Source organism: Condylura cristata, unplaced genomic scaffold (assembly GCF_000260355.1).
Source record: "Condylura cristata isolate star-nosed mole 26May11 unplaced genomic scaffold, ConCri1.0 scaffold00015, whole genome shotgun sequence".
Taxonomy (NCBI): domain Eukaryota; kingdom Metazoa; phylum Chordata; class Mammalia; order Eulipotyphla; family Talpidae; genus Condylura; species Condylura cristata.
In genome coordinates, this window is record NW_004567116.1 from 5916484 (window position 1) to 5937038 (window position 20555).

General features: G+C 49.3%; 1 protein-coding gene across 1 annotated transcript; it reads left to right on the forward strand.

The window, feature by feature from the left end:
* Positions 1-3670: 3670 nt before the first annotated feature.
* On the forward strand, positions 3671-4630 carry LOC101627394 (olfactory receptor 1052-like). The gene has a single exon (XM_004683459.1). It carries the CDS (start codon positions 3671-3673, stop codon positions 4628-4630), a length of 960 nt encoding a protein of 319 aa, XP_004683516.1.
* Positions 4631-20555: the final 15925 nt, after the last annotated feature.

The window sequence follows — 20555 nt, forward strand, 5'->3', positions numbered from 1 at the left end:
CAGGCTGGCGAGATCGTGAGTCCCAGCGTCCACGCACGGCTGAGCTGAGCGGGCCCCTGGGTCCCCACGAGGCATAGCTGGCTGAGGCGCGCCATCGGCTAAGGTGGGTATTTGCCCGTTGGAAATTCTCGCGTGTTCCACCAGAGCTGACTGAGGAGGCTCCGGATGCTGGTCTCTCCTTCCTCGCTCCCGCGGTCCACGCACACCCCCACCCTGTGGCCTGTAAGCTGTCCTGAAACCCCACCCTGCACCCGTTCACTGTTCAACCGCTGACTGTGGTAGGAAGGACGCTGGTGTCCGCCCTGCCCCCCCTCCAACACCCCCCACCCCGAGGTGAGCTAAATACACTGACTTGTTGCCTTGGAGCAGACAGAGGAAACTGAGGCTCAGGGGCTGAGTGGCTCCACCTGGCCCCTGGCCCCTGGCCCCTGGCCCCTGGGATGTGCCTCTGGCCGAGCAAATGTTTCCTGAGATCAACCCACTTCCAGCTATTGCACTGTCTGCTTCACTGACCCCCACCTCCCTCCTCCTCAAGGTCCAGAGCAGTCGCCTTCCTGATGCCCCCAGGGGACCCCTGACTGGAGGTGGCCACCCTCCAACTTCACCCTCTTTTCAAGGGAGTGGGGTGGCATCTCAGCAAAATGTCAAGATCCTACATGACCCAAACCCTGGGTGCCACTATCTTGAGCCATGGTTTAAATACTTTCAGTTGCGATTATTTAAATACCTTTCAATGGCCACAATTGTTCAACAACTGCTGGATAACAGCCCTTGTGCAAATATTTGGTATTTGCTTGATTTAAAACTTAGAACAGCCTCTATTCTCAGAAGTTATCGCCCGATAAATAAAATAACGCAATGAGGGGGATACAGACTTCGAAACATTGAACAAGCTGTTATACAGCTCTCATCCCTGCCTCTGTGTGAGCAAAATTTCAGTGCCACAAACACAGCGAGAATTCAGTGGGGAGGGAAGGACTGAGGAGGAGGGCTGAGGGGTGGGGAGCGAATCCTCTAGCTGTTTGCAAAATGGGAACTTCAGTACATTTGTTAAGGGTTGTTGGTCAAGGTCACCACAATCAGGAATCAGTATTATGCTGAATTATTGTTTTCAAGGAACCCAGTGGCCATCTGGGAGCTGGGTCAGGGGAGCAGAGGATAAGAAGGTAACAAAGATAGTCAGGGCCACGTTGCACCCAAGAGCTCGGCCTGAAACAATACTGAGCATGCTGTGTGTGTGTGTCTACTGAACACTCATCCTACCAGAGAAGAAGGCAAATATTAACACTTGGTATGAACCAGAGATTTGTGGGCATCTGGATAGGCCAGAACTAAGCGCCAAAGAAAGTTAGAGAAAGAAGAGTAAACACTGAAGATACCTAGGTGCCTGGTGGAGAACTGAGGAGGGCGGCAGCTAGCTAGACCCCAGTGCTAAGTCCTGCGGTAGAACCAGGACCTACCTGGCTCCCGGGATGTGCACTCTGACCTTCACAATAATCAGGTTCTCCTGCAGTCAAAGGGACAGCCAGAGGGGCTGACAGCCACCCCCCACCCTAGACACACCCTCCAGGACACTGGTTTTTGGATGAGTAGACAGGGACATCGAGATACTAACAGATTCCCTTTGAGCTGTTTGCCTATGAACCCCTTGAGAAGTCTCCACTTTCCCTCAGGGACTCTACTTTGAACACCGTCCAGGGCGCAGCCTTCTGAAGGCTGATGTGCCTGTTACAGTGGCCCTTCTCTCAGTTTGAAAGCAATGCTTGCCTCCAACCATTCCCGAATCTTCCATCAGGCATTTCACCGGAAACTTGGAGAATACCGCACAGAGATCATTTCATAAAGAGGAGTTGGAAAAGTAAGTGACTTCAGTGATTGCGTATAAAATTCTTTTTAAGTCAGATGGAAATCGCTCCAGGAAATGGAGACGCTCTTCAAGCTGACGTGATAAAGCACTAAAAATAACTGCTGTGAGCATCAGCGTGTGCTGCTCAGCGTGGACCGAGGAGGTCTGTGGCCTGAGCAGCATCCCTTAACTGCACCCTTAGACCCCGCCACTCATGCCAACAAGCTTGCTCAGAACTCCCTGTTGCACACACAGGATGTTTGCCAGGAGTCGCTGCTGGAGAGGGTCGTGAGACTCTAGAGGTCTTTGTGAGCTCAACAGACCCTCCTGAGGTTGTTCCTTACAACCAGGGAGAAATATCCTTTTCTGGGGTAAGTTCACCAGACTCTCTCTGTGTGGCACAAGACCCACACCCAGGCAGGAAGAGGCACTCAGGGTCAGACTGCAGGGTCAGACACCAGGAGAGACCTCAGAGAACTTCCTCAGTCAACTTTGACTTTCCCTGTGAGGAGTCACCAGCCCACGGAGAAGAGAACTGCTCAGGTGACAGAGTTAAGACACAACAGAGGCAGAACCAGGCAGCAGGTCCCGGGCCTGCATCCAGCTCTTCCTGCCCGCTGGGGGCTACTTCCAGCAGGAGGGGGCGAAGGTGAGGCTGTATTCTCTGCCCTCCCGCTGCGTGGCACCACATGTCCTCCTGATCCTCTGCAGAAGCGAGTGACACAGATGAAGAGGCCAGCGACGTCTGCATAGAACTGATTTTCAGGATGTAGCCCAGACTCTCAAAGAGGAGAAGGGAGACAGCCATGACCGTGGGGAGAAAGGAAAGGACTTTTTACCGATAAATGTTTTGGTGTGCACCAAAACACCATTTCTGAGCTATGGTCTCTGCGGAGACTCTGGGAGGGCAAACTGGTTGTGAAACAGAGGAGAGGACACGTGGAGAGATGAGACTGAGTCCTGAAAGGGGCTTCACAAGAAGGGAAGGACGCCAGACACAAAGGCCATGTGGTGTTTGAATCCGTTTAGACGAAACGTCCAGCACAGGTAACTCCATAGAGAAGAAAGCAGATGAGGGGCTTCTGAGGGCCGGGGAAGGAGGGAGGGACGGTGGTCACTACTGGGATTTGATCTGCAATTAAAGAGCAAGTGTGGGCAGGCGGCCTCGGGGTGGTGCTAACCCCCGCCCGGGGACACTTGAAAGCGATGAATGAGCCGGGAGGTGAAGTCGATCTTGATTTTTTAAAAGACAAAATGAAAGATTGCCAGGGAGTCAGGGCATATTTATAGGACAGGCACGAGAGCTTGGGGAAGGAAGTTCACACTTATAGATCAGCCCATGTCCCAGACCCCTCAGATAGCTCACATTCACTCTTTTCATTTTTTAAGCTTTATTGATGCACACAAGAACTGGGGTACAGACTGGAGGTGTGGGGGTGAGCAGACACACCAGAGACAGAGTGGGGAGCAGAACAGGCGATCTACTGAAATGCACTGCTGAGGGGAGCCGCAGATGAGACCGGCGAGGTCTGCTGCGCCATGTGAGTCAGCTCCCTGGCCGGGGATCGAACTCCTGCCACAAGGCTGGTGATAGCCTGGAGCCTTTAACCCCTGCACCACCAGAGAGGCCACAGTCCCTCTTTCAATGAGGTCACAGAGTAACCCTGTGTGTTTCCAAAGATATCACCTGGCCAAACAGCCCTGTCCTCACAATGCCTCCCATCCTCCCTCATCCCTGCTTGCACTTCGCCCTCGCTGTGGCCCACCATGGTGGGCATGCCCAAGGAAAGCTGTTTGAGTAACTATTAATTGTCACCTCCACAGATGAAACCTGGGGATCTAGCCCTTCCCAGCAGCAACCACACCTCAGTGACCCACTTCATCTTGCTTGGATTCTCCAGTTACCCAGACCTCCAGAAGCTTCTTTTTGGAACCTTCCTGCTCATCTATACCATGACAGTGGTGGGCAATCTGGGGATGATGGCCCTCATCCTCACAGACACCCGTCTCCACAACCCCATGTACTTCTTCCTCAGTGTTCTCTCTTTCCTTGATATCTGTTACTCTTCTGTGGTCACACCCAAGCTCTTGGTCAACTTTCTGGCCTCTGACAAGTCCATCTCTTTTGAGGGCTGTGTAGCCCAACTGACCTTCTTCGTGGTGCACGTGACCGCAGAGAGCTTCCTGCTGGCCTCCATGGCCTTTGACCGCTTCATGGCCATCTGTCGGCCCCTCCACTATGGTTCCGTCATGACCAGAGGGACCTGTCTCCAGCTGGTGGCTGCTTCCTACGCGTTTGGCGGTGCCAACTCCGCCATCCAGACGGGGAACGTCTTTGCCCTTCCTTTCTGTGGGCCCAACCAGGTAACGCACTTCTTCTGTGACATCCCTCCTCTTCTCCACCTGGCTTGTGCCGACACAGCCACCGCAGAGGTGGTGCTCTATATCTTCTCTGCCCTGGTCACCCTCCTGCCTGCCGTTGTCATCCTTACCTCCTACAGCTTCGTCCTGGTGGCCATTGGGCGGATGCGCTCGGCAGCAGGGCGGGAGAAAGCCATCTCCACCTGCGCCTCCCACTTCCTGGCCATTGCCATTTTCTACGGCACTGTGGTCTTCACCTACGTCCAGCCTCACGGGGCCACCAGTGATACGAACGGCCAGGTGGTGTCTGTCTTCTACACCATCATCATCCCCATGCTCAACCCCTTCATCTACAGCCTCCGCAACAAGGAGGTGAAGGACGCCCTACAGAGGAAACTCCAGGTCAGCATCCTCCCTTGCTGAGAGCTGCAAGGTTGTTTGTTGGAATGAGGGGTGCAGATGCCAGACCACCCTAGACATTGAGCTCATGAAAAGCAACATGACATGGAAGGAGGCGGCAGCAAGTGGCATCGTCCATCCAGAGCACAGCAGCTTTGAAAGCCTCTTCTCGTCCATGGCTGTCTTACAAGTTCCCCGCCATATCGTGTGGCGGCCATTGCTGGCTCCCTCTCATTTGACCAATGAAGGACATGTGACTCTGGTAAACTAATGAATGACCTAGTCCTTGGTTCAGTGAGAGCGTGTTCAACGTCAGGGCTTCCACGACACAGCTGGGGATGTTTCATTCCCACCCCAGCCTTGGGCTAAGTTTTTCATTAGCAGCTCATCGTAACAGCCAAGCAGCATCAGAAAAGAGATGGTACCATCACTTCTGCTTTTCACTGACTTGCTGGAATGAAGTGTCCTCGTGCTTTTTTCTCTTCCCCAAAGAAAGATGAGCAGGATAGAAGTGTGCTTGTTTCTGAAAGCTTCTGCATTTTTCTGAGCTGTCCCATTCAGGCCAGAGAGAACTGTCCTCGTATATCTGCCTCCTAGCCTAGTGCATCCAGGTCTCATCATTCCTTTTTCTTTTTTTTAAGATTTATTTATTGATGCTGGGGTATAGGCCAGAGGTGCCGGAGCAGTAAGAGGCTTCACCAGAGACAGAGTGGGGAGCAGAACAGGCAGATTGACTGAAACACACCGCAGAGGGGAGCAGAGGGGGAGACAGGGGAGGTCTGCTGCACCATGTGGGTCACCCCCCTGGCCTGGGATCGATCTCATGTTGAAGCAGCTGTGGCTAGCTTTGTAGTGCATGCTTTCACCCACTGCACCACCAGGGAGGGCCCCTTGTCTCATCATCCTTAAGAGAGGGTACATGTGTGATGTTGGGGCAGTCAACACTACATAAGACACTGCACTCTGGGAGAGTGATTCAAAACATTCTTTAATATCTTTGGCCCGAGTATCTTCAAATAGCCACGTAATATGGTGAATATGTGTGTTTGAGAAAAATCACCCAAACTTCAAAGCTGACCTAATTCAGGGCTGAACTTGGACTGGAACTTTTAAACTCATACAAATCCTAACCCGAACTGAATTGATTTCAGTCTGAGTTTTAGGGTCATCCACGAATTTTATTTTGTTTTTTTTCCCAGATCTACTTTAAGGAAATGATTCTAAATTCAGAGAATCTTACTATGCTAATAGGTTTATCACAGCATCATTCTTGAAGGCAAAAAAATCCTCAACAACTAGAATACTAGAAGGAGGGAATGGAGCGAATGGCCCATCCTCTAGCTGTATTGTAAAGCAGTCAAAAATTATGTTATGGAGACTACAAAATAATGTGAAAACATCAGGACTAGGACCTCCAGAGCGTTATTGGAACTGTGCTAAAACAAGAGACAGTGACAAATATTGTCTGATTGTTCTATGATGATAGCCTGGTAATCATGTTTTGTTCAAAAATTTCCAAGAATTTTTACTATGCATGTTGAATTTCAATACTTTATCCTAAAAGTAGATAATTTTTAAAATGTCCTCCCAAAAGCTGGGTGTGAAAATGTCTCCTTTTTGTCATTTTTCATTAAACAGCTATTTACTAAATTCCTCCCATAGTCCACATTCCTTTCCTGTGTAAACTGAGTTCTTGGAACATGACTTCAAAATGGAGTCAAGACTGGAATATTACAATGAACAGACTTGGTAAAATTATTCTAATTCACACACCTAGAAAAATACTTCACAACACATATCAGATAGCTTGTGTGCCAGGGACATCGTTCACCTGTGCTAAGTGAGGGAGATCAGTTGAGTCTCCAGGTCAAGATCTATCCATCCATCAGTGTCTGGATCACATTACAATTTTACCATTTCAACTTATACCCTGCAAGATTTTAATGGTGGAGGAAATGACCAAGAACATGGTGTAAATGAGGGATCCAGATGGCTTATTTAAGATGTTCCCTATTGCTTATTAGTAGTGAAGTACAAATCAAAACCAAGTGAGATGTTATCCCAAACCAATTAGAGTGGTTATTATCAAAATCCAAGAAATAATAAGTACTGGCAACGATGTGGGGAAAAAATCTTCCTGCACTGCTGGTGGGAATGTAACTTGGTGTAGTCACGATGGAAAACAGTATGAAGGGTCCTCAAAAACCTAGAAATAAAACTGCCCTATAATCCATGATCCCACTTCTAGGTACTGACCCAAAAAAGATTAAAAAACTAATTCAAAAGAGACATGTACCCCTATGTTCATAACAACACTATTCACAATAGCCAAAGTATGTAAACAACCCAAATATCTAATGGCAAGCGATAAGCAGATAAAGATGTGGTATACGTGTGCAGAGGAATATTACGCGGTCATAAAAAAATGATGAAATCCTGCCATCCATGATCACATGGATGGACATTGAGGAAAATGTGTTAAATAAATCAGAGGAAAAAAGACCTTATTGTTTCACTTGTTTGTAGAACATAAAGAAATAAAAAAGCAAATGAACAAACAAAAACAAAAGCAAACCCTTAGAGCCCAACAACAGAGCAATGGGGGCAGGAAAGAGTAAAGGGGACAATGGGTTTGTGAGGGATGGTGTCAGGCTAGTGGGTGGTGCAAGTCGTGAGATATATGCAGATGCAAATGTGAGAAAACGTACTCCTGAGGCCGACACAGTGTCATAAACAGATGTTACCGCGATAAAAAAAAAAAAAAAGTCATATGGCGTTTATTTTAATTTCCTGGCCCGAGGCTGACTCACATCACTTCAGCCCACGTGCCATCAGCCTGGATCCAGTATCATGGTTCCTACAGAACTGTAGAGGAGGCTGAGAAACAACATTTTTTCTACCCCGAAAGAAGGAAACTAAACAAGCTCCCAAAAGAACAGCGCTTTGTCTCGGTCACTGGCCCTGTGGGCAGTTGGTTGACCCTCATCCCCAGAGTGAGCCCGAAGTATGGTGCTGGTTAACTCATTCCTACATAACTGAGGCACATTCTTGCTTTGGGTGGAAATTTTAAAATACCCCTCGCCTGTGCTGAGCTATTTATCACGCATATTTTCAAGTACACATTTAAGTCGCTTCCAAAGGCGGGCTGTGGCTTCCCTTCCACCATGTCCTGCTCTGACAGCAGGTGGAGGCCCACCCAGGAACCCATGGCCACGGCCCACCATGCACAGAAGTGGCCTCGTGACAAGGGGATGTGACCAGGAGAGAGATTTCACTCTCTAAAGCGTGGACCCCTTAGAAGTGGGAGGGTGTGAGGACCTCCTGACCATCCCCTTTTCCAGCAGTTGGAATCATGAGACTCTGTGGCCATGGACATAGAGCCACATGAGAGGACTCTGGTTTCATGTGTCAACAGAGCAAAGCTGTCTCCTAACCAGGACTAGGAATAAACTCTAACTGTGTTAGATCACTGAACATCGGGCGATTGGAGATACTGTCACTAAAACGATGACTTTCAGGTTGTTTTTGGTCTTATGTTTTCATAAAAGGGGACACAGGCTGTCTCTGTGAGTGTCCCCATCACCTCTCTGTGGGTCACTGTATCATTTGGAGAACCCAGAAACCTATTCCCAAGAGTTATACCGGACAAAGCAACAAGTTACTAAGTGAAGGGAATGTCCTTTTGATAGGGGCAGTTCCCATCAAGGACAGTGTCTTGTGATGTATTTATTGCTGACCTTTTCTTTACAAGTGAAGAAGACTCAAGGAGTTAAACAACTGTCCAAGTTCTCACAGCTAGTAATGAAACAGGCAGACCTGGTTGGCAAATAGGAAAATCTTACTGGCGATTAGGAAAAATTTTAATTCTAAAAAGCAAAAATTACAAATCATATGTCTGGGGTTAGTAACAGCTGTGTGTAAGCTAGACTTACTACTTTTGACAATGTGGCAGCAGGTTAGAAAGCCTTGCCTGTAGGCCTCCCTGGTGGCGCAGGGGTGAAATCTCAGTACTATGAAGCCATTTGCGGCCACTGCAGCCAGGGAGTGACCCGCATATGGGGCGGCAGACCTCTCCTGACAGGCCCGCTGCTCCCCTCAGCAGTGGACTTCATCAGTCGGCCTGTTCTGCTCCCCACTCTGTCTCTGGTGAAGTCTCTTGCTGCCCCTGCACTCTGGCCTATACCAGCTCTGCACGCATAAAAAAAGGTGCAGTCCTATGGGCTGATGGACGGTTTATTTCAGCAAGGCTCTTTAAGTCATATAGGTTTGATGCACTTTCAAATACATATTTCACCATTTATTTTTAAACAAATAGTTGTGATAAAGTTGAAACTAATAAGCATTTTAAAATCTCTGTAAATACAAAGTCTAGAAGACAAAGACCACCAAGATGACAAACAACTGGAACCAAAGCAGGTATTTACTCAAGACCCAGGGCTGTTTCCACACACCCTGCCTTGGGCCCAGGCCGCAGATGAGGGCGCTGAGGAATTTTACCAGCTCTGGTGGGGACTGCCAGAGAGAGGCCTGGGTCCCGGCCCGTAAAAATAGATAGCTCTTAGAAGTGTTAGTGGCTGGATCAGTTTTATTTACATATTCTGGGGTGGGATGTGGGTGGGGAAGTTATTTTTCCATTCAGCCATTGTCTGGCTCTCCTGCAAATACTCCGGGGACAGTTTTGGAAAATGGAATGCCTAAAATTTGAACTTTATACTCACAAGTTTTACTTGTTTGGAAGGAAGGCAGGGGATGTAATTCTGAGAGCTAATGAGACTAAGGCCTCAAACATAATGCTTAATTTGATTTCATATCTGAACGTCACATCCTACATACATAAATATTTAAATTCTTAAAAATAGGTTGTATCTGAAATACTACTAATGACATCTAATTTTCTGGTGGAACTTTGCAACTCAGAAATCCTGGTGTGTCTGGCTTATAGGAAGTCCTACTCAGTAAAGAGAAAATGGAATTTTAACGTCGCACATAAAGAAATCCGCTAAGTCACTTGGCAACAGATAGGGTAGGAGATTGTATAATTGTGAAAGCCTCTTTTCAATGCTCTTGAAAGATTTGTCAAGAGAGCATTTAAGCACCAGGCCCTTTCTCCCTTGATAAAACTTCCATACCCAGCTAATCTGTCCACAGCCAGGCGGACTGTGGATTTCCCTTTGCGGAGTGTCAGCCAGTGCTGATTCCCAGCCTGGCCAGACGAAGTACTTCCCTGGCCTTACCTGCAGCCCCCACTCACCCGTAGTGTGTGACTGACTTTCTTTCTTTCTCCTCCAGTTTCCTTTTGAGAGCCTTTCCTGCCCGCCTGGCAAACACACACCCAATTGAGGGCAACCTCACACAGGGAACAGCCCTGTTCCACAGCACCTTTCCGCACACTCTTTCTCAGAGCTTAAATGGCATCAAGGACCAAGATGGGATAGGCAGGAACAATGCCTGGTCTCCTGTCCTGGTCTGTCCAGGCTGTTTGGTCTCCAACCTTGTCCCTGTTTGGTCTCCGATTCGCACACATTCCAAGTCTCACACATGGTGCCACGTCTCCAAAGGAAGCATGCTGCCTCCTGCTAGCAATGCAGAGAGCACGCCCTGTGCTGCCCTGGGTTGGGGGACGCTGGGCCCATCTCCCTGGCCTGAACCTGCCACACAGCCTTGCTCCACCTTCAGGGGTACCGCCGTTCTAGATGCTGGTCCACAGCTTTCTGCCTAGGGATTCACCATCTCTCCACTCATGTCTGTCCTGGTTTTGTTCACCTTGCAAACCTAGGGAATTTTTATGTGGCCTTAGAGAAGAAGAAGAAAGGCACAGGAGACACTGGCTAGCTGCTCACATGTCCTTTTGTGCCTGTGGTGAAGGTTCTGCTTTATGGCTTTATGCCCCGGGTTGGGTTAGTGACAGCTTGAGCTTTTGAAGTTCAGAAGCCCTTTATCGCAAAAATTTTATCTCTGCCTTGAGTTTCCAAAACATATTTAAACCAAAGGCCAGGAGTTGACTTCTTTGGCATCTGCACCATGCAGCCTCTTCGCTGGCCAGAGGTCCGACCGGCAGTCTAGTTTGAGTAGGGAAGGGTCCCTGGGCAAGAAAATCATAATCAGGAAAAGAAATCAGTGTATCAAAGCCATGCTCGACCTCACCTAATTGGAAAGATCCACGCGTTCACACCCCCACGACACTGCACCTTTGGTCACAAACCTGGAAATGGATTTGCAGCCTTTTGGACACGTGTTTTACATGTTGCTGTTTTTCTTTATAATTGAATGCAGTTGCTAGCCTTGCTTAAATTCAATAAGCATCAAATTTACTGTTTTTGGCATAGCAGATGACACCGGCCTTTGTCTCAACTGTAAAATCATTAACATCAGCACTCTATTTTTCCCTTTCCACTCCACATTTTTAACTGAGGGCAAATATGCAACCAAATGTTTGAGTCATTACACAAACATGACCATATTTAGATAGCCACACTGCTGAGATGAAACGATCGGAGGTCACGCAGCAGTACCAGGAGGTCATTTAAAGCAGCTACCTGTCTGCTGAAATGGAAAAGTCAAACTCGGTGCAGGAGGAAGTCTATAGGTGTGGACAATAATATATGAAAGGGCCAGTGGGTCAAAAATCCCTAATTTCCTGATTTTTAATTCATTCATTTCTCCTCTAATAGCACATCTCCAAGTCCGAATAAGGATACCCATCTCTTCTGTAACAGCTTGACTGAGACAATCCACCTAAGAATGAAAAAGGAACACTTTCCTGTTCCTGTGTCTCCTTCTGTCTCACTGACACGGGCTGTGTGGGGTCACCCCCACATCCACAGAGCTCTGAGACGCCATCTGGGGGGTCCCACGTTCAATTCGGACACAGCTGCTGTCAGAGCAGATCCTGCAGGTAAAGTCTGTCTCACGGGACTGCTGCCCACTTCGGATGTCAGCCACGTTACCCACAATTTCTGACTTGGCTGCAAATCAGAGGGCTCCACAGCACCCCAGATTTGATTATTTGCTAGAACAGCTCCCAGTAAACAGGAAAATACTTGTGCTTATCAGTTTATCATCAAATAAAGGGCCTGAACGAGGACACAGATAAGGGTCCAAGTGTCCAGTGTTGGGCAGTGTATGGAGACTCCCATTTCCATTTCCTCTCATCCTGGCCACCTGGAATTGTCTTTCATTAGTATAAACCCTGTGGATGTGAAGTGGTGTGTCACTGTGCTTCTGATTTGCACTTTCCTGAAGACTACCAGAGCTGCAAGAACCACCCTACAATACTCAAACGGCTCATTTTTGGTTTTTTTTTTTATGATTTATTTATTTATTCATACAAGAACTGGGGTACAAGCCAGAGGTGCTGAGTGTAAAAGGATTCACCAGAGACAGAGTGGGGAGCAGAACAGGCAGATCCACTGAAATACACTGCTGAGGGGAGCGGCAGGGAGGCAGGAGAGGTCTGTGCCATGTGGGTCACCTCCCTGGCCGGGGATCAAACTTGTGCTGCAGTGGCTGAGGAGAGCTTATAGTGCTGCGACTTAACCGCTTGTGTCACCAGGGAGGCCCCTCAAATAGCTCATTTTATAGATGAGGAAACCAGGGCCCAGAGAGTACATAGATTCGACTGTGAGCATGGGTTAGGACAGGCTAGTACCCAAGTGTGTCTCCTGCATCGGAGATCATCTAAGCCAAGGAAATTTCAGATGAACGTTCACGTATTTACGTGGGTGCAATGGGTAAAAAGGGCGGACCGAATGTTCTCCCTCAGGAGCTCCTAGTTAAAACAGAAAACTGAGGTTCTACGGGCATGAGACTCTCCCAGTCCGGTCTCTGGGGAACAAGCCCAGATTCTTGAGTGGAGGGACCTATGTGAATGGAAAACTGAAGTCACACTTGAGCAGGTGGGGACAGGGGGGATCAGGAATGAGGCTGGGGAGGTCTCAAGAACTGAGGGTCTAGGGTGGCCAACAAGACTTCTACTCACCCAAGGAGGGCATTTTACTCCAGTTCCAAGGCAGGACCAGCTTAGGAAAAGGTCCAGGCCACAGGGCCAGAGGGAAGTCTACCATAGTGACTTCAGCAGCAGGGGCGGAGCGAAGGAGGCAAGTACCGCCCCTCCCCCCGCGGGCTTGACCGCCAGTGGCAAACCAGGTTGGGGTTCGGAGTCCAAAACTGTCCTTTTACTCAGGTCTGAAGTCTCCCAAGAGGATGTGGCGCAGGGCTGACAAGCTGTGCCGCTAGTGTTTACAGACGTTGCCCCCTCGCCCCCCCAGAAGACGGAGGGGCGCCTTCCTTTCATTCTCTCTCATCCGTGGCTACCCACCCTGCCTTGTGAGCAGACCCTTTGCGGCCTCTGCTCTGGGGTCAACTCTGAGACTGGGGAGGCAGACCCCCACCGACCCACCTTTCTGGAAAACGGTTTACAGGGCCCATCAGGAGCCCTACACATGTTCCTCAACTTTGACTCAGCAATTCCTCTCTTAAGGAAATAATCCAGATGATGAAGACTTAGCACAATGATGTTAATACAGCATATTTATAATACTGTACATAAAGATGACATCTAAGTAACCAACTACCCAGCCAAAGTTAAATAAATGATGGCGTGTCTATTTGGTAGATATCATGCAGCTGTGGGGAAAAAATTAATGAAATTTTTTTTAATATTTATTTGTGCATACAGAACTGGGGTACAGGCCAGAGGTTCAGGGGCGGTGAGAGGCTTCACCAGAGACAGAGTGGGGAGCAGAACAGGCCCACTGACAAAGGGGAGCAGGGGAGCAGCGGGGGGGCCAGGAGAGGTCTGCTGTGCCACATGGGTCACCTCTGGGGCACGGATCGAACTCATGATGAAGTGGCTTTAGCTTCTTAGTGCTGTGCTTTAATGCTGCACCACCAGGGAGGGCCCTAACTATGAAATATTTTAAAGCAATGCTAAATGAAACAAAAAACTGCTGTTTTTATTATATTAAACTCATCATGTTTTTACTTAAAAGAAAGAAACCAGAAACACACTGGGTAGAAAGATAACAATATTAATAGTGGTTGCCTCTGGGGGGCCGACCCAGCATTACAATGGAGTATCTATCCTCTGCTTTCAAAACAACAACTGTACTTTCTAAATTATTTTCAATCATTACATTTTTTTTATAGCCAGTAAAAAGCAGCTGAAGGAATGTTATACCATGACCTTCTCTATGCTGTCATGGCTTCTGAATTCAGGGAGGCCAGCCTGTAGGCGGAACACCGCCAGCCTGTTTGCAGGACCCCTGGGCCCCACTAACCACCTTCTGCCTTGGTCCTCAGGAAGCAGAGGCAGAGGTGAGGCCTACAGCTAAGCCAGGACCTCTGACCTCAGGCATCTCCAGGACTGAGGGAGTGTGGGGGAGGGGAATGCAGAATTGAGGACTGGGGTGTGGGGCTCTCTGGGAAGCCACTGGCTCTAAATTCACAACTGTGGCTGGAAAGACCCGGGCCCACTGTCGGGCTCAGCACTGCTCCAGGACCAGGCTTCATTACAGCCCTGGAAGAATGACGTGTTTTCTTTGAATGAGGACCAGGATTCCAGAGCTTGAACCCCTGTAGCCACAGTTAAGTGGCTGGAGAGGGAAGATGAAATAGACTGTGAAGATAAGCAGAGTCGCTAGAATTCCTCAGTCTCAGAGGTTCAGATGGCCGGTCCCAGGCATTCCTGCCAGAAGTCCCCCTCGTCCATCCGTCCTGCCAAGAACGCTGCATTTATCCAGCAACCTTCTCCCCCAACCCATCCCACCCGCAACACAAGGCTTCCTGGCGCATTACAAAATGTGCAGCTCTGAAACCGTACGCAAAATACTGTGTGTGCACATTTTTCTGGGAAGAAATGTTTGCTAGACTCCCAAGGAATTTCCCAACTGAGGAAGGCTAACAACTGTCGTGATGAACACGGAAAATGTTAGAAGTAAGAAGACCTCACTTGGGCACCTCGTCAGAAGGGCTAGGGCAAGACAGCTCACAACGCCAAACTTCAGAAACCGGCTGAACCAGGAGGGGACCAGGAGCGAGCCAGAGGGGGAAGTGGCTAAACAACCCTCACCCCCAGGTCTGGAATGTTAATAGCTTGCTTTTATCAGCCACAGCGGGTGTGTCTGGTGGCTTAAAGGCAGAGGGTCAGGGCGACTTTGGCTCCTGAACCGGAGGGAAGGTCGGCAGGTTTCCTCCCAGTGCTGGGGAAGTTGGTTAGGGTGAGCCTGCAGTTCAAGGCACTGTAAGAAGCCAGAGCCCTAAGAGGTGGGCAAGGGCCTCCTGTCCCAGGCAGCTGAGTTGATGGTGCAGTCTGAGCTTCAACCGCTGTGGACGTGGGGCATGGCCCATGGGACCGGGCGCAGAAGAGGCAGCCTGGAGGCCTGGTTTCTCCTGGCACCCCGCGGAGAACAGGCTGCGAGCTGGGCCCCCAGGGCACCATGCTGGAGGGTGTTCATGGTCCCGCAGCACCTTAGGGTTCTTCCTGGGCCTGGGGCTGGGAAACATTACAAACAATGTCGCAAAAGGCAAAAGCCTCACCTCCTGGTCTAGACTTAGCTAAATTCCTGCCCAAACACAGTTCTCATTTATTTAAGAGAGCAGAGTAGTCTCTCAACCAACTCCCCTACCTCTAACTTGAAAATATTTAACTTTCCCCAGTGGGCAGGGAAAAGCTTTACAGCCCGAGTCCTGGTTCTAAATGAAAATATCACCCAGAAGCTCAGCTCAACGGAAGCTAGAGGCAACGCAGCCTCTTACACATGTGGGTGGCCTGGCTCTCCCGGCCTCAATGAGGCACCCAGCGCCTGACTCCAGGGGGGCTTGAAGCCCCTTTGCCTCAGGGGTTCAGGGTAAGTGACCCAATCAGGCTTTTCACGACACTAGCCCGTGGCTATCACCTGTGGCCTCCATCCTGTTGATGCGCGGGCCACATGTGCCAGGTCGTGGACGCCTGGGCAAGGGTGCGGGCATTGCAAGCGGGCACTCCTGGGCCTGGAGGCGGGGCTATACGGGCAGCTAGGAGAGGGCAAGCGTGTGACTACAAAGGAGGCGAGTCTAGAGGTGAAGCCAGAGAGCTGAGCCAGAGCACGGACTAAGGGGGCTGGGAGGCCCAGCGCGCCCCCCCACTCTCCCCAGCCAGCCTGCCCCGCAGCAATGGGCCCCTAATCCAACTGCCCTGCTGGCCCAGCCCCTGCCTCTTGTCCCCTTCCCACAGCTGTGGGCATGCCCTGCGCCTCCTGCCGGGAAGGGCTTGCTTCTGTCACTTTAAACGCTTTTTTAGTGGGAATTCCAAATATAGGTAAGCATCAAGTGGGGTTAACCAACCCTGCCATTACATAACTAGCTTCGTGACTACCAGCTCCAAGTCAGTCTCGCTCCCCTCATCCACTCTTGCCCTGAGCTTACAAGCACATTTCCTCCTAAGTTTATGCATCAAAATCTCATCCTGTTTATGCATCAAAATCTCATCCTATAACAGGTACAGGTTTCATGGGCTCCGCCCCCACTCCAGATGCTGGAACTCCAAATCCCATCAGTACCAAGAAGAAGCACGCAGGGACGTGAGGGCGGAGCTGAGCAGCCAGGTTGGGATAAAACCGGACATGTGGGCTCTGGGGGGACCTGGTGGTTCGCGGCGGATCGTTTTGGCTCTCAGTCGGTTTTCAGCGGCCGGTGGAGTCCAAGTCAGCAGAACTGGCAGGACATCCTAGTTAACCTGTGTTTCTCTCCCTCTTTCCCTGGGTTATTTCTTTACCTTTCTCCTTATAAATAAATCCATTATTGAACCTTTTTGAGTGTGTCCATAATACGATTGAATCGTAAGCGCGCAGGTGAAGGCCCACAGACAGGCACCCCAGTTCACATTGGGGTACCCTGTAACAATCCCATTGTTCAAGTTAACAAAAAAAAAAAAATTACGGCCCAGAATGTCTGTTGCATCTAGAAAACAATCCTTCAGAAATAAAGTATTCAAATATCCAGTTATAAAATATTAGCTTTACATCCGGATCCAGGTGGCTGGGACATTGAACGCCGGTTTTGGTCTTACAGACTAACGTCTTTCTCTGTAATCTGTCTCCCTTTTCCCTCTTACGATTAATTCATTAACTTGTTCTGTAATTTCCCCAGCCTGCCATTCTGCTAATCTCGCCCTCACGACATGGTAGAACATGTTCACAGTCCTGTTTCCCACAAATAGCAGTTAGATCCAGAGCTCTGAACCCATGGCTCGATGCGCACGTGTTCACAAAGGTGCTTGACCTTCGCGTGAGGGTATCTCTGTAATGTGGCCACCCGTTGATGCTCAAGGCGCACGTTTGTTTACTAAGGATTGCAACTAGGCCTTGTCCTGTTTCAATCACGCCTTCACTTAACAGAGGAAATTCCCATCACCCGCCTGGACAGCCAGTGAGCCAGGTTCCCACACCTGGGGCCTTTGCACCTGTTTCCTCTGATCAGAGTGACTTCACCTCTCCCTCTCCTGGTAGGACCCAGCCTCCCTTTCCAGCCAAGCTAAAAAGGTCATCTGGCCTCAAGCCTTGTCCTCCCTCCTGGCCCAGTGCTGAGCGGTGTCATTAGCACAGAGCTTACCTCCCAGACCCATCAGGGCACTCCCCGGGGCTGGAGCTCCAGGAAGGACAGAAATGGCCTCTGGCCTCAGTCAAAGTATCCCTGAAGAAATATTTGCAGGGTGAATGAAATTCAAATGGAGTCTGGACTTCACTTTAGAAGAGTGAGTTTCAGTAAGTGACAGTTTGTAGACGGCAGGCTACGAAGCAACTGGCAGTGAGGTAGCCAACTGGAGATGAGGAATGCGAATCCCGGCCTCCGCCAGGAGAGTCAGAGTGGACTTACCAAGAGTCAGTCAGTTACCAAGTGGAGAGGAGAGCTCAGGGCCTCACAGATGAGGTGAGAATCAGCAGAGCCTGGATGTCCTGAGGGATATCCTGAGGAATCCCCTCAGAAGCAGTTTGCACCTCTCAAAGCAGTTTGAGCCTCTCACATGCTAGGACTTGGGCACCTACCCTGTTCCTGTCCCTGCCCTCACACCACTCCGGAGGTGGCAGGCAGAGGAGGCTGCCAAATGAGACAGGAGAGGAAAAGGTAAGATCCCTCCCCAAAGTAAGCCCTTGACATGAACCCCTGGGAGGGTCAGTTCTAAAGGTGCTGACATTTAAGCACCTAGAACACGTCTGGACCAAAGACGCCAAGGACCCACTGAGTGTGCCACCTTTCCTGATCCGGGGCTCGGTACGCCAGCTTTCGGTACTTTGGGTTGCCCTTGAAATCATCCCTGAGCGGTCAGCTACAGACACTGAGCAGACGAGTGATACAAATAAACATAAATCATATATCCATACATGTGGAAGAGAAATAACTGATAAGTGACATCATGCTACGATTAACATTTGTACTATGTACCACTGTGACATACACGCAGCTTCATCACCACCTCGTTTAATCTTTGCATGACCCTACCTGTAGGTATTGTTATCATTATTCCCAGCTTACGTAAGACAAAAGGTACTGAAAGTGTAAGAAATGTGCAGAAGGCGTCACAGCTGAGGAAGAGGGCTTCACGTGGTCTGCTTCAAGAGCCTACGTTTACTGCTGAGCTCTGTATCATTTTGGAAACCTGAGCGGGATTTCAGCGGCACTAACCCCCTGCCAACAGAAAAGAAGTAACAAAGCTGTAGGCACTTGAAGACATTACCCAGCACATCTCCGTCCATAATAAAAATCTGCCTAGGGCCTCAGCGCTATCAAGTCATAGAGCCAGAGTTTGGTCCCCAGCCAGGGAGCTACCAACACGGCACAGCAGACCTCTCCTGTCTCCCCACTGCTCCCCTCAGCAGTGGATTTCAGTCCATCTGCCTGTTCTGCTCCCCACTCTGTCTCTGGTGGGCCCTTTCACCACCTATCCCTCAATTCTTGTATGCATGAATAAATACATCTTTGAAACAAAAACAAAATCTATGCCTTCAGATCAGAGGCACAAGGTTTAGGTGGACTCCAAGAAATGTCTACTGCAAATGCATCATCACAATCCAAAAATCTGAATCAATGTCCCTGAGAAAGTCTCTCCTAGAGCCTCAGAACTGAGGCTGAGACAGCTAAAGACAGCTCACTGCTCCCTTGACTTCTAAAGCCAGTAGTTCCTTAAAAAGGTCTCCCTCCTGTCAAACGGCTGCTGCCAGCCTTAGGCGGCTCCAAGTGGGGTCAAGTCCTACTAGGACTTGGAGAGCCCAGCGGAGTAAGACTGTACTCAAGGAGCCACCGTTTAGCCAGCAAGACAGGAAAATATTCCGTCCTGACCTTTTAAGTCAGGGTCACCCACTCAGGATGAAGCAGCAAATACCTTTTAAATTGTTAACTTTGCTTTCACCGGGATTGTCTGAGACCCGTTCTCCCTGCCCTCCTGACTCGTTTTCTCTGCACGCACCTACCTCCCATACTGTGTCCCGGGCTGTGACAGATGCAGCGACGCGGGGAGGACTCCACCCCTCCTCCGGCCTGCTTTCCTCTCTCCTCCGAGTTATGTGCTCTGTGGACTCCACTGGCTAGCCCAGTTCTATGGATACTCAAGTTTCACAAAGTCTTAAGTTAATCAATAAATAGCTTTCCTTTCTCCTGAAAAGGACATGAAAATGACAGTTCTAACCACTCCAGCTTAAATGCCTTTGTCAGGTATTTTCATCCTCGGCCTGATCCCCGCCCAGTTACACACTGCTGAAGTCAACGACTACTTACTTTTACCAATATGATTTACCAACACCAGGGCTGAGTGCTCCTTCTTGCATGGATCTTCCCATCATTTTCCTTCTGCCTCAAGGTTACCCAGCAGAATTACCTTTCCTGAGTGGCAAACGCTTGTTTTTTGCCTGAAAGCATTTTTTTAATTAGCTTTCACTAACAAAAAAAGTTCCAGTCAATTTCCTCCACAGTCTTACGTTGGTAACAGAAGGGTTGGGGCCCAGCTCCGGGGCCATCGGTGTCACCCCGGGGCCATCGGAGTCACCCCGTGGACCTGTGCTCTGTGGGCCGCCTGTACGCCCTCAAGCCGGCGGAGAGCTTTGGTTCTTGCATTTCACCTTGAAGTTTTCAGAGAAGAGTAGCTTTTTATCTTGCTTAGTATGTTCTTAGAGTCCTAACTATGAGGCTTAGATCTCTGCAAATCTGAAAAATGTCCCATGCATTCCCCTGGAGATTGCCTCTCTTTCTGCTATCTCTCTGAGCTCCAGATAACACACATTAGAGCTCATGCTATCTCCTGTTGTCAAGGAGCTCAACTATTTTCCATTGTCTCTGCTCCTTCTTTGGATGGCCTCCTGGATAATTTCCTGAGAGCGCTCTTCCAATTTACTAGCTCATCTTCAATTTGAATAATCTATTTAATCCATCAAGTTATTTCAGATTTGTATTTCTCATTTCTAATTCAAAGACTTTTTTTAATGTACTGGATTGGATTTTATCATCTCTTCTTTTCAAGCTTGCCTCATCGGCTCACTAATCAAAAAGCTATTTCAGTCATCTGTGTGACCGTGTCAACATCTGAAGCATTCACGGGCCGGCTTCTGTGGGTCTGTGGTACCCACCAGTGGTAGCGTGGCCACATCTTAGGCTTTCTGAACTTTTGTGGGAACTGTCTTGAAGCCTCAGAGAATCGCATTTGCTTCTGAAAAACAGTTGGAGACGTGTCTACACCAGGTCACTTTAAACTCCCCAGATTTTTAGGGCCGCCAGGTAGTATCAACTGGGACTGAAAACCCACCAAAGGCCACCTTGTGGTTATGAATTCCCAGGCAGAGACAAAGCCCGCTGCCTCGTTCACAGCCATCTCTTGTCCCCAACCACAGAGTGTCCTGGCTTCCCCGGAGTCGCCTGCCGGGCTCCTCAGGCCTCATTTCCACATGCTGTGTAGTCAGTAAATAGATGTCCAGGGTTTGTTGAG